The 14,142-nt window shown below is 46.6% G+C and overlaps 1 protein-coding gene across 3 annotated transcripts in view; it reads left to right on the forward strand.

Annotated features, from left to right (window-relative positions):
- Positions 1-14,142, forward strand: part of dnmbp (dynamin binding protein) — a 43,263-nt gene that overhangs the window by 26,364 nt on the left and 2,757 nt on the right. For 2 of the 3 annotated variants that reach the window (XM_076028114.1, XM_076028117.1), the window contains 11 exons: positions 7,074-7,288; positions 7,494-7,593; positions 8,150-8,297; positions 9,646-9,663; positions 10,661-10,860; positions 10,954-11,084; positions 11,185-11,289; positions 12,042-12,170; positions 12,260-12,592; positions 13,122-13,310; positions 13,398-13,596. In XM_076028114.1, the coding sequence (XP_075884229.1) occupies positions 7,074-7,288; positions 7,494-7,593; positions 8,150-8,297; positions 9,646-9,663; positions 10,661-10,860; positions 10,954-11,084; positions 11,185-11,289; positions 12,042-12,170; positions 12,260-12,592; positions 13,122-13,310; positions 13,398-13,596 (1,767 nt within the window). The remainder of the gene's footprint in view (positions 1-7,073; positions 7,289-7,493; positions 7,594-8,149; positions 8,298-9,645; positions 9,664-10,660; positions 10,861-10,953; positions 11,085-11,184; positions 11,290-12,041; positions 12,171-12,259; positions 12,593-13,121; positions 13,311-13,397; positions 13,597-14,142) is intronic. The other variant, XM_076028116.1, reaches the window with a different exon arrangement.

The following is a 14,142-nucleotide window of genomic DNA, read 5'->3' on the forward strand; positions in this document are numbered from 1 at the left end:
CTTTCATTAAACTCCTCAACCTGTCACAATGGAAGAAGCCCAGCGTTTCAAAACATACAGGAAGTTAAGGAAAAACGTGCTATAGTTACAGATTTACTCATCCATCAGCCGTAAACCTGCTGGCACCTGCATAAGAAACAGGAGTGATAGGATCGCGCTCTCTGTGGGAAATTCAGTCAGCTGCTCTTTGACCGGCTGGACTTTCAGCCACCGGGGACCCGTGGCGATAAGGAGGAGGGAGAGTCGTCACAGCCAGTTTTTATGCACGTCATTGTCACCCGAGTGAGTGCAAAACACACTCGTAGAAACTCCAGCTGTCCATCTCCCCTGACAGATTATCATCTCTGTTTTCTGTGTTCCATAACATGCCTTCTTCACACACTGAGAGAAGATCACACGTTTGAAATTGTTTGTTTATGTTGATAAAAACCTACAACGCAGTTTTGTTAATGAAGTTAAAATGTCTTACTGTCCTTTTGTGGCAAAGTCATTGGACTGAATTAACAAATTAGGCCTCGAGTTCAAGACAAAGGTGGTTCCAAAGACTGACTAACTGCTTGAATCCCAAATCAGTTTGTTTTTGTCTCCTCTGATAGGTTTGAGTAGTTTCCTTTTAAAGCCGTTTCATTATTTTCACCCACTATGTTAATGTCCATCTTCTCCAGTGGCGTGTGAGAGCAGCCATGCTTCAATTTAGGGAGCAACGTACAAAAACAGTTGGGAGTTAATTTTCGTGGGAACGTCTTCCGCCAAACCCCTCGGGGAGACTTTTGTCGATACTTGTCTTGACATTCGGCAACGAGTGCCGATGGTGTAACTTTGTTCCGGCATGCAGTCTGAAGGCAGCGCCCACACATACAAGAAAGACACATTCTCCCAAACAGATGAGTCAATATTTGTCAGATTTTCTCTGATTTTTAGATCCGCAATCAGAGGTTTTTACGGAGCGTTTGCCACCAGCAGGTATCAACATAGCCTTGGTTGGATCAAACGTGGCCATCGTCCTCTTCCCAACTTCCCATTACTCCCAGGCTAAAACCGCCTCTTTGGCTCAATGGATTCCCGTCTCCCTCAATGCTTTCAGTTCCTCCCGAAGCGCTCCCTCTTTTTGCACATATGCAAAACCGAGAGTCTCTTGAATTAATTGCTTGCAGCTCATCACAGAAATTAAGAGCTTGCGAGCTGATGTCGTCCCGCCTCGTTGGCTGTAATTACCTGGAAGTCCCAACAATGGCGCACAGAGGCTGCTGTGAGCTGCAACCGGGAGCAGGAATGTGACCTTTTGACATGTGACCCCCAGAAGAGATAAAACAGGACGGTATGTCGCTAGATAAACTCCCGTCTGCCCGTTTTTGACAGAGACTCCATTGGCTGCAGCAGTTGGTGGTAGAAATCCACACAATGGGCCGGCAAATATAACCAAATAAAAGTCCCATTTATTTGAAATCGGGTCCCCCAAACACAGCGCCGTGCCGCTGGGAGCCGCAGTGTGAAACTATTCATCGGTTTTGCTAATATTTACCCTGCATGAGTGGGTTAACTCAAGCCAGGTACCTGCACCACTGCTTTTTTTCTCTTTAGTACAATGAACAAAAAAAAATGTAATCGCACGTCACAGCTTGCGGATTGTCAGGTAAGTACTGTTGCAGCCGTTGGCATTTTGAGTCTGGGAGCTTTTATGTGTTTTTAAACCACAACACACACACACATATGGAGTTTCCCATGTGGTTTTAAGCAAAGCCGCTCCCTGCTCTGTAAAAACTTGGCCTGATATGAGGAGGGCCCCCGCTATTCAGGTTGCCAAGGCCACTGTGCACTCTGCTGTGAACACACGCAGAGCGCCGCTGCCGATTGTGTCCGACCTCAAAACGCTGCGTCTTTGCATGGCTAAAACTCTTGACTTAGCGAGCCCATTAGTGCAGCGGCGGCAGCTGCTGAACACAGGCTCAGAAACTGTGCACAAAGTCACTGATTTAGATTTTAGAAGAAAAAAAAACCCAAGTTGCTGTATCGTTGTTTTATATTTTTCAAAAGCCTTGAAGAGTCAGTAAGAGCAAGTTAGAGGAGTGACAGGAGTTTAAGATAAATCTGGGCAACTTAATTGCAACAGATTCCAGCCTGTCAGTGGCTGTGAGCGCAGGTCAGTCGTCAGCAGGACGTGAAACATGAAACAGATCGTCGTCCCAGAACCAGAGGCGTCCTGGATTTGGAGGGTCAATCGAACCAAACAAGACAAGAAAAAAACCCTTTTAAAAGTGGCTCCTCGACTCAGTGGTGAATTTCAAGTCCAGTTCTTAGTTCTAAGAATGTGCGACCGTAAGATCCAGCCAGCAGAAACGGGACGCTTGGTCATTTTTTTTGGAGCAGCTGTAATCCAGCTCCACGTTTTGTTATTCACCAGCGTGGTCGTCCTCCCTGTTGTGTGTGTGTGTCTGTGTGTGTGTGTTTAATCATGGTGGGTTCTCATCCATTCTCATGGTAATTGGAGCGCTAGAATGGAGTTTCTGCATTGAGACGCACAGTCCTCCACGGGACGCAGGAGCTGGGCTTCACATTGACAATGGACTATAGTGGAATGGGTGGCGTCCTTTAAACCTCCGTGTGTGCGTGAGGGAGGGTGTGTATGTGTGTGTGTGTGTGTGTGCTTGTTTTTAAAGTGGCTTCAGGAAAGTTTTCGAGCGGCAGGTGGGTGAAGCCTCAGCGCCTCTCCTCTCCTCATCTTTTCTTCCCTCTCTTGCTTTCCTCCTGTCTGTGTCGAAGGAAACTGGCTCTGCTCTGTCTGGCTGGAATGATTCAGTCACTTTAGTTCAGCTCTTTCCATCTGGGCTGTTATTGCAATTTTATTGAGGGCAGTCAGGGGAGCAGGTCGTTCATGAAAAATGTCTTAATGAGGGACTGTAACTTTATGCGGATTATCTTTGGACGCTCATCAGTGCCTTCATTTCTAAACTTTTGTCAGTTTTGCTCAGCACTATTGTGTTGTGTTTTTGTGTGGCAGTCGTTGCGCACTCTCCCTCTTACCATTCATTGTCTTTATTTGACCAAACTTTGGTTGCACTTTTACCTTGGTGCCAAAGTGTTGTGTTGCTGTGCATTTTTTATAGCGCTCGGTGGAAACACTCCCTGCTGTGACTGTCACACCTGCGTCAATTCCAGTCCATCCACATGAGTCATCCAGCTGCTGAAATGGCAGCCGGCTTGTTCAGCCCTGACAGCGTTTCTACAGCGTACATTCGGTTTTCCTTTGGTAGAAGAAGCTTCCTTTAGCCTCAGAAACAACCGTCACTCCGCGCAAAGGACTGAGGACGAAACGGAAAAGAGATTCTTGTCAAATTGAAGAAAATAAACTCCAGTGAAGTGACACCAGCTGTTGATTTGGGCTGACACAATACTGAATGTTGGTTTTTAGTCAATAACAGCCAGCAAGATACTTTTATGTTGATCATTTTGCTTCAATAAAACGAGCCTATGGTAGAGAAGGTCTTTACCAGCCCTTTGTTTTATTCAGGTCACTTCCTGTATAACTACCAGCCACCCCACCCCCCTGCTGAGTCATTTGCGGTGTCTGGTTTCTTAAAATGTATTTGCTTTGCAGTTAATATTTAATATACAAATTTGTACAATTGTTGACAAATTATTTTTCATCTCTGTCCTTTTCACACTTGGCAAGAACACAAACCCACAGCTCGGCCAAGTTGGCTTGGAGTAATAAAACTTTGGGATGTTGGCTGTAAAAATGAACTAACATGAAGTGACCACAGGGAAGGAGCGAGTGAGAGTGCACTGCTGCTGAGCAGGCCGTAAAACTTGTGTATAGTCCTAAAGCAGGTCAGAGTCACTGTGTCACTGCCAGGCTGCCACCTGTCGCAAGTCCATCAGTTGTTTAAATGTCTGTATTGTTTTAATGATTTTTTTTTCATTGCAAAAGATAAACTAATCATTTCTCATTTCTTTCTCAGTGTGTGTGTGTCTGTGTGTCTGTGTATGTGTGTGTGATGTGCTGTGATTTGGAGCAGCAGGTGTAACGTTTGCACTCTGACGAGCATTCCGGTGTTGTGTGTGTGTGTGTGTGTGTGTGTGTGTGTGTGTGTGTGTGTGTGTCTGTGACCTAGTAAATGCCAGGTGCTTGTTAATGAGGGCGTGTCCTTTAGGTGCTGTGCCAGTCGGGGAAGAGCCTGTTTCCGCCTGCCGCTGCGACGTCTGCCTCTGTGCCTCTCTGGTGACAAATTCATTCTTGCTCAGCTCCATCCGCACATTTAGAGCAACGCATTTCATCCAAGGCGTGCGGGCGTGAGAGGGGGAGGAAAAAAAATTGGTCCAGAGGGTGAACTGTGCTCCGTTTTGAATGCAAAAACAAAGAAAAGTGGAATTCCTAAAAAAAACTGGGTCAAACTCTGTCGGGGCCCATTTCCCAGGTTGTTGGAAATAGTCGCGTATGGAGGCTTGAGAAGTGGAGCACATGATGCAGTTGCCTGTGTGTGTGTGTGTGTGTGTGTGTGTGTGTGTGTGTGTGTGTGTGTGTGTGTGTGTGTGTGTGTGTGTGTGTGTGTGTGTGTGTGTGTGTGTGTGAGAGAGGGATCAAACGTGGGAATAAGCCGATTGATCCCAATTAAATTCTGAGTCTTTTGTCTTTGCCTCTCTCTGTCTCTCTCATGCTCTCTCTCCCTCTCTCTCCTTTGTATGGACCTGCTGCATGACTTTTGAAACCCATTAGTGAAGCCTTTTTGTTGTGTTGGGTTTTTTTTTTTTGTACTTTTTTTTCTCACTGGCGGCGAAACGGCAGCGAGGGCCGTGGTGGATGGTGCGGCGACGGGGGCGGGGCCATTGGGGAGTTAGGGAGGGGTTTTGTGTGTGTTAGGGGGGGTGCAGGCGATGAGAAAAGCTGCTTTGAGTCGAGCTTTAACCAAGTCACGTGAAGCAGAAAGAGAGGAAGGAAGGAAGGAAGGAGGGACACGGTGAGGGAAGGAGACCAAAGGGCAGGCAGGCCGGCCGGACGTCAAGCACGCGGCTCGCTTGCGGAAGATGCCTTTAAGACGTCCGATGGCAACATTCCGAAAGAAAAGTCGACAATTCGTCTCGTGGCTGATTCAGATCGACAGATAGTTCAGTGACGGCTGGCCGTGTGCTGAGGGCAGAGTTGTCGTGAGTGCGCAGGGTCACACTGGGGCAAGAGCGGTTTGGTGAATTAGCCTCCAGGAGCACCTGTTCATCACGCAGAGTAACGCTGCACATTCAAACTGCAGCAGCCTCACGAGCTGCGTTTCCATTACAGTTTTTTCACAAAATAAAAGCGATATTTGAAAAAATTCCGACAAGGTACTATTGCGATTTGCAGGTGTTTCCATTGAATGGTGTGAAGTGCATAAGCCATAATTCTCCACCTTGTGGAGGATGGAGGTACAAAACATTTTGCGTTTTAGACCTGCTATTGGAAGTGAACTGGTCACGTGACCTCATACGTCACGTTCAGTGACGTGTAAATGTGAGAAAAGTGTTTCCATGACCAGGTTTTGTTTTTTTTTTGCGATATTTAGGTTTTGTGCATTTCTAGAGGCAATGGAAACGCAGCTACTGTCTCCAGCGGCCACACGTTCATATTGATGTCACCTCGTGCAGACCTTGTCTTGCTGGACCAACTCTGACAAGTGATGCAAGAATTGTCACTGCCAGTCGTTGGCAGAGCAGCATTTTCATTCACATTTAAATTTACATATATATATATACAAAAGGTACTGCTTCACCGGCAGTATTTGTGGAGATTGATTTGACAACAACAAAATAATTTTTACTTTTCACTGTGTTTTTCCAACAACATTGGTGGTCCGTGGCTCCGGACAACAACATTAGCATCATTTAGGGAAAAAAACAGGGCGATTCCAGGTCCAAGGCAGTAAATTCACCCCAACAAGTGTCGGCTCTGTAATCGTCCTCCTCTCAGCCCTCTGCTTCAGCCCGAGTGTCTGCCGTCGCTGTACTGGTCCATTGTTGGCGCACACAAAGAGGCCGAGTCCTCTTCAGTTTTAGCCCCATTTATAGAGAGCATCGGTGCATGAACCGGGCTCTCCCTCCAGCCCCGGGACCCCCAGAGACGGAGCCTCTGGAAGGGGATGGCAGAGACATTGATCAAGGGGCGAGGAGTAAGAGGGCGGAGAGGTGGGTGGGCGTGCACGGGTTTGTTTGGATACAATGAATGGTGACATGGGACGAGAACAAGTTTCACTTTTGCTCTTTGTGTGTGTGTGTGTGTGTGTGTGTGTGTGTGTGTGTGTGTGTGTGTGTGTGTGTGTGTGTGTGTGTGTGTGTGTGTGTGTGTGTGTGTGTGAGAGAGAGAGAGTTTTGTGTGTGGAGGGAGAAATATATTAGATATTTATCATAACTCACTGACAGGTTTCCAGTGGAGGGTCTTGAACCAACTGTTCATTAAAAAAACAAAAACAAAGATTAGATCTTGAGGGAAAAAAAGACACATTTAGCCCTCTGTTTGCAGCCTCCTGAAAACAAGGAAATAGCTGTGTTTTTAGCTTTCATGTGTTTGTCAGTAGGGGAAAAAAAACAAGTTTGTGTCAAGAGGGCGGGCCCAACACCTGGCTGGGGGCGTGGACAGGACACTTAAGGTTAGAGGAGGTATCGCTGCCCTTTGTGACATCACAAGGTGTTGATTTCGCAGACTGTATTTTGCGCATGCCTCCTGGAGCGTCGAGCATGCAAAGGAATTGATGGACTGGTTGTTCCTATTTCTGTGAAGGTGACTTACAGGTTGGAGACGCACTGCTGAAGTCACTTTTACACAACGTGACGCTAAATGACCTCACAAAAAAGTTCTGATCATCGTCATTTTGATGCCCAAAGTCTGTTGACTAAATGCTTAGCAGTTCAGAACTAGTGTGTTGTCTGTGTCCCTCTGTCTGACTGCTCAGTGCAGTCTTCAGTGTCTCTTTCACACAGTTATAAAATACATTCCTGTCCTCAGCAAGACGACAAGCACCGCATCATTGTTAGAAAGTAGCAATAAAGTGACGCAACCTTTCCACCTAAACTCATTCCCCCCCCCCCGTTCTGTCCCGTCTGCTCAGAGATGACGCTCTTGTCCTCCCAACCCAAACCCCTGGACTCCGGCCCCACCTCGGACTCCTCCCCTTTGGCCGGCACGGGCTCCGAGGATCCCGAGCAGAGGATGCTGGAGAAGCGGGCCAAGGTGATCGAGGAGCTGCTGCAGACGGAGAAAGACTACATCAAGGATTTGCAGATGTGCGTGGAGGAGATCATCGAGCCGCTGCAGAGAAAACAGGTAGACGATGAAAATAAATGAACAAAACAAGGTTGCCACCAAGTGCAGGGTTGACCCGCTGCTTTGATGGAAAATGTGATATGGAGTATCCTTTACTTTTTCTATGTCTTGGATGATCTAGATTGCTAAATGCTAAATGGATCGTTCGGCCTGGGATTATTGAGAGAAGCTCTTCACGCTGTTCCGTTCTCTGTGTCTCCTGCAGGTGAAGAACGTGGACTTTGAAGGACTCTTTGGCAACATCGGCTCCGTCATCAGCTTATCGCAGCGGCTCCTGGAGACGCTGCAGGACACCGACTCCATCGGTGAGAGGTCGCTCCTCCTCCTCCCCCCTCAGCCCTCCCACCTCTGCCCCTCCTTTCTTTTTTTCAAAAGGCGCACGGTGGAGTCAGGAGCCAATCAGGCGTCTCCTGCTTGGTGGCTGCACTTTGCACTTTATTCTCACTTCTCCTGTCAACATCCTCGTCACTCAGTCACATTTTATTGGTTCAACAACTGTCACCATGACAGCAATGCACGTCAGGCTGATATTGTGAGGTTTTTTGGGGTGTTTGAGGGGTTTATTAGTAGCGCAAAGTGAAATCCGAAGGAGTTTCATTGTCATTCCAGTCTGCATTCATATGGATCTGAAATGATTTATTAAGTTCTTGGTTAAAGCCAATAAGAGGCAACAAGGTTAATTAGAATTTTAAATTCGGAAGGGAGGATTATATTTATATGCAATAACAAGTCACAATATTATACGCAGGACTAAACCGCTGGCAAACTGGCCACACTTGCAACTGTTTTGTGTGGTTTTCATGACAGCGCGTGGTGACCTTCCCCTGACCTTTCTCTCTCCCTCCTCCTCTCGACACACAGGAAAGGTCTTCGTGGACTTCAAGGCCGAGGTGGAGGACGTGTACAAGATCTACTGCCAGAACCACGACGACGCCATCTCCCTGCTGGAGAGCTACGAGAAGGACGAGAGCATCCAGCGGCACGTGTTGGAATGTCTGGAGAGGCTGAGGTGAGTCGGCGGGACGAGGCGGCTTTTACGGTTCAACTTCGATGTCGTGCGTTGGACTTGAATTGAATTAATCTTGCACGCGAGTTGGCAAACAATCGGCATGTTTTATTGTTTTATTGTCCAAATCTCACTGATTAGCAGACTGCAAAGGATTCCTAATGACCAAGGGCATGTGGAGAACGGTTTAATTTTTTTCCCCCATAATTGCAGTAAATGTTTGAGAATTTTGAAAATGAAGTCCCTGCCTCTACGAAGCATTGGGGTCACAAGAAGAGAAAAAAAATATTACAGGAAGGAGATTTTTATTTAAGTTTTCATTTTGAGTATTAAGTTGAAATTTCATAAATAAAGTCAAATTTTCGACTTTATTTCCGACATTTTGACCTATGTCATGTTGACATTAATTGCAAAATTTCAATTTTATTCACTAAATTTCATAATTTTTACGTCAAGTGTATTCTCGAAATTTCGACTTTAATCTCGAAATTTCAACTTTATTCTCGAATTTGAAACTTGAAAAAAAAATAAATCTAGCTTAATTTTGTTCTCTTCTTGTGGCCCTAATCCTCTTCTGTACTGCCACAGCAGACCCACTTTATGACAGGTTCATTTTCCTAAGACGATTTTGGCCGCTGACTTCTGAGAAAATCAGGCTGTAAATCTTAAAACAGTGGAAACATCATTTCAAAAAAAAAAAAGAAAAAAAGTCTGACACCTAATTCAGTTCTTCAGACGCTTTTGCGCAGACACACCTTCCCGCTGCTTCTGCGTGAACATTCTCCACGTGAGCTGGTGGAGTAATTTGAAGAATGCAGCGCGGCCAGTTTCACCTGTCTGGTTTCGCCGTCGGTGACTCACGACGCTCGGCTCTGCTGTAAAATATAGTAATCAACCTGCGTGTGGAGATAAACACGCGCTTGATCTGACCGGAAGCTCTTAAAAGGAAGAAAGAAAAAGAATCGGCAGCAACTCGTCGACCTCTGAAAAAAAGAAAGAGAGACATTTCCCACATCCGCTCTGGGAAGCAGGAGTGTGAGATGTTTTTTGTCCTTTGCCACCTCTTCAGTATTTAGAAGGTCGTGAGTCCTGCCCACTCCAAACGTCACACAGGTCCTCCTCAAGAGAGAGAGGCTGTAAAAACAACAGGGGGCGCTAGTTTTATGGACCCTGGCAAGGAGGGACAAATATTGCGTAGACCGCACTAAACCAGACTGGTATCCAGTCTCTGTGCTCTTTAAAAGCAAAGTGTGTGTGTGTGTTTGCTGTTGACAAAGACATTGATGAGAAGTTGTGTGGCTTCATGAAGTTGTGTTGTCTCTCCGTCTCCTCCCGACCCTCCTCTCCACAGGGCCATTTATCGCGAGTGGTAAGTCTCCCGGCGGAGCGTCGGCATCGTGCTCTGACAATCATTTTGACCGCATGCCTTTTTGCTCACTAACCCTGCCGGGATTTTACTTCTATGTGTGTGTGTGTGTGTGTGTGTGTGTGTGTGTGTGTGTGTGTGTGTGTGTGTGTGTATGATAGCAAATGCATGTGTGTGTACGACTCTAAAATCATCTGCGCTGCCATTTTACTGATTTTCCTTTGGAAGTGAGATGATTTTATTTTTTGCTGGGTTATTTTTCTTGTGCATGTGAAAGCTGCTGAACTGGCAGTGGGGACAACTCGTCTAATGCCCTCTCCTGGACAAATGCAGCAAGTGCAGTGTATAGCACCTTGTTTTAAAAGGTCCCATATTATGCAGAAAATTCACTTTATGATATTATCTAATCAATACACCTTTGGTCCTCCAGTGAATTTACCAGAAATGAGAATTTTCTAACTCTTTTAGAAGGCCTCTGCTAAAACATAGCCCTTTGTGATGTCACAGGAGGCTCAATTGACCTTCAGGGGCTTCTGTTTTCTACAGGAAAAAAAACAGCTCAAAATTGTTTTGATTTTTGTTCATTTTTTTTGACGATTTCCTTCTTTGTTAGAGATAAATCCGGATGCGAATGCACCTGAATTTGTCCTCTAGTTTGCATTACAACAAAGCCCATCAGTCATGGCTCTCTGCTATTGATCTGTGAAATCATCTATTTTTCTATTTGTGCTTCTCATGTTTCTGAATGTCTCCCAGAACCTGAACTGTTCTGGTCGTCATCGTCAGAGCAAACCGCCCTGCGATGACACCGGCTAAACATCATCGGAAGCTTAACATTCCGCATGATTTTACCCATGAGGCATTTTTTGGAGGGAACATGAGAACCAAAATGTGTTTTGTGGTGGGATTAGTGGGCGGAGTTGTTCATTTTCCCTCGCCTCCAATTTGTTTCCTGGTCGTCTGAACGGTCTGTCTGTGTTTCCTGCTGGATTGCTTCCAGGGGGAAGACCAACTACATCAACCTGGGCTCCTTCCTCATCAAGCCGGTGCAGCGAGTGATGCGCTACCCGCTGCTGCTGATGGAGCTGCTGGGAGCCACGCCGGAGAACCACCACGACCGGCCCAAGCTGACGGAGGCGCTGCTGGCTGTCAAGGAGATCAACGTCAACATCAACGAGTACAAGCGCAGGAAAGATTTGGGTAAAAAAAAAAAAAATCCTCCAAGCCTCCATTGCTTCTTCCGCTTGTTGCCCGCTTGCTCCTTGTGACCTGCTCTCCCCCTGCTGTCCGCAGTGGTGAAGTACAGAAAAGGCGACGAGGACACGTTCATCGACAAGATCTCCAAGCTGAGCATGCACTCCATCATCAAGAAGTCCAACCGCGTCAGCAGCCACCTCAAGCACCTGACGGGGATCTCGCCGCAGGTACGTCTGCCGCATGCCACCGCCGCAGCGGCGAGGAGCTCGCTCCGTGCGGTTCGCCTCGGTTCTGATCCATCTTGCGCCGTCTCGTCTCCTGTCACAGGTCAAGGACGAAGCCTTCGACGAGGCCGAGAAGAGGTTCAGGCTGCAGGAGAGGCTCATCAAGTCCTTCATCCGGGACATCTCCTTGTATCTGCAACACATACGGGTAAGAGTCCAATTCCGTCTTTGGTTACACAGAAAACAAAAGTCTGTTGAAATAGAAACTCTCTCGGTACGAGACTTTTAAAGAGAGGTTACAAGTGAAGCAAGAGCCAATAACATGGAAGGACTGTTTGGTTCCTCTCGGGTTGTTTTGTGTTCACACTGCAAAGTAAACGCTCCACGATTCAGAAGGAATCACGTGCAGAGAGACCAGAACTCCTCGCCGACCTGGAGGGTGTTCACATATTGTTGAATGAACTCATGGAAAGAGGAAACACCGGTTTTGTAACATTGTCTCCCATTTTGTTAGATAGGAAAAGCACCTTAAAGCAACAGACACTCACACACACACACACACACACACACAGGGCTCACAGACATTTGTTTTTTGTTGGAGCTACTTGTCATTTTGTTGTATTTAATTATTTAGATTAGTTTGGCTTGATTAATATACCTTTATTTTGATCATAATATTTGAGTTAATATCAGACACGAAAGCAAAGAAAAGGACAAATGGCCACAACAGTTTCAAATTGTCAGTTTTTTAGCTACACTTTGAATTGCAATTTTCACAGAGAATAATCAATGATGTGCTAAATATATCAGTCATGTCAGCGAAGCAGTGATCTCAACAGGGTGTTTTGTTATTGCAAACACACAATCAGCCGTCACGCTAATGCCACTGAGCCAACGCCTCGTGTTGTCCGCACTCCTTCTCTTCTTATCAAATCTCAACCCTGACGCTTGCGTGCGCAGGAGTCGGCTTCAGTGAAGGTCCTGGCCGCCATCAGTTTCAGCGACATCTACACGGAGCGCAGCGTCCTCGACCCCGAGCGCTTCCAGAGAGCCCACCGCTGCATCAGCGACAACCAGTTTGCACAGTTTGTGAGTCCGTCCTCTTCTTCCCTGCCTCTGTCACTGCCAAAGAATCCACCCCGCCCTAATCATTCATCATCTGCCCTCCGCCCGAGCAGAAGGAGCGCACGGAGACCCTGGTCATCAACCCGCTGACGCAGCTGCTGCTCATGTTCGCCGGGCCGCACAAGCTCATCCAGAAGCGCTTCGACAAGCTGCTGGACTACGACAACTGCAAGGAGCGCGCCGAGCGCCTCAAGGACCGCCGCGTGCAGGACGAGCTGCAGGTGGCGCGCAGCAACTACGAGGCGCTCAACGCTCAGCTGCTGGACGAGCTGCCCAAGTTCTACGGCGCCGCCGAGGAGCTGTTCACCGGCTGCGTCAGGGCCTTCGCCCAGGCCCAGAGGGACTTCATGAAGACCACGCTGGGGGAGCTGAAGCCGCTGCTGCAGGTCGGTTCCGCTGGGTGATGCATCCATATGACAAAAATATTGCCTTTAAAAATATATTGATAGACAGTCGGGCTCAAAGTTCTTTGGTTAGTACAGTTGACTCGTATTGAACACTGTCCCAGCAGATAAAATATGAAACAATCATTGAAGATTTCTTTTTTTATTTTGTTCAATAATGAACAATTTTGTGACTATGAGTATAGTCTGGTGTGACTTTATGTATCAAAGAAAAATAACAAAAAAAACAACAGAAAAAGAATTACCAGAATCTTTTTTAAATTCAAGTTTACTTCTAAATTGAACAGCAGCATCTCTTTTCAGCAAGGTAGCTTTTAATCATTTTCTTTCACATTTTGCTGCTTTGCCAACTATTTTGAACCAAAAAAAAACAAAAAAAAAACTACTTTGCTTCATGAAATTTAAAAAATAAATGAACTAGGAATAAGGAATATCTAGGAATGAAATATATCCTCCAGGCCGAAGTCATCGTCAGTTACTCACTCCTGGCCTTTTCCCGCCTCCCCCTCAGTTCACCAATCGAGTCTCCACAGAGGGCAACCTCATCACACGCTTCCAGGAAGAGTACGGACGAGTTCTGAAACTCCTGCAGGGCTTCAGCTTCTGCCCGGAGAACCTGCCTCCAGCCACCATCTCCAAGAAGCCCTTCGAGAAGAAAACGCTGGAGAAGCAGACGGCCAAGAAGCAAACGCAGGGAGCGGTGAGTCGAAACTCTCGCCGTGCTTTTTGAGGAGATTCGATGCTCCGACCTGGATCCTAGCAAGATTCTCCCCTCCATTCCTTCCAGACGAGCATCATCTCGCAGACCGACGAGCACCGCGCGGCGCTCCTGGTACGATACGGCCCCGAGAAGCTCTTCCAGGCTGAACGCAACTTCAACGCGGCCCAGGACCTGGACGTCTCCATACAGGAGGGCGACCTCGTGGGCGTGATCAAGCAGCAGGATCCCATGGGCAGCAACAACCGCTGGCTCATCGACAACGGAGGTATGAACGGCGGGAAGTCAACTCAATCAATCCATCAGTCAACTGTGATTTGCACAGCGCTGAATCACAGGCAGAGGCATCTCGAAGCGCTTTTGCACAATCAGGAGAAAACTAACTGAACCCTTCAGAGCAAACAGGGTGGGACAGCAGCCAGGAAAACCTCCCTGTAGGAAGAAACCTAGAGCAGATCCAGACTCCAGAGGGCGCTCATCTTCTTTGGATGTGAACAACCAAATACTGATTGTTATGAAGATAGATAATGATATAGATATAAATATCTATACAAATGAATAAAGACACACAAGTACATGTACACTAACAGTCAAAAGTCTAGACACACCTGCTCATGCATTTCCTTTTTATCTTTACAACTTTCTACACTGCAGATAGATACTGAAGACATCAAATATATGAGCAAGATATATGTAATTATGCAGCAAAGAAAAACACACCTTTTTATGAAAGGTGGCTGTTTTGAAGAATTTAAATATAAAATGTGTTTGAGTTATTTGACACTTTTGTTTCCTCCATAATTCCATGTGTGTT

Source organism: Nelusetta ayraudi, unplaced genomic scaffold (genome assembly GCF_046127955.1).
Source record: "Nelusetta ayraudi isolate G7.1 ecotype Tasmania unplaced genomic scaffold, CSIRO-AGI_Nayr_v1 ptg000022l, whole genome shotgun sequence".
NCBI classification, from domain to species: Eukaryota; Metazoa; Chordata; class Actinopteri; order Tetraodontiformes; family Monacanthidae; genus Nelusetta; species Nelusetta ayraudi.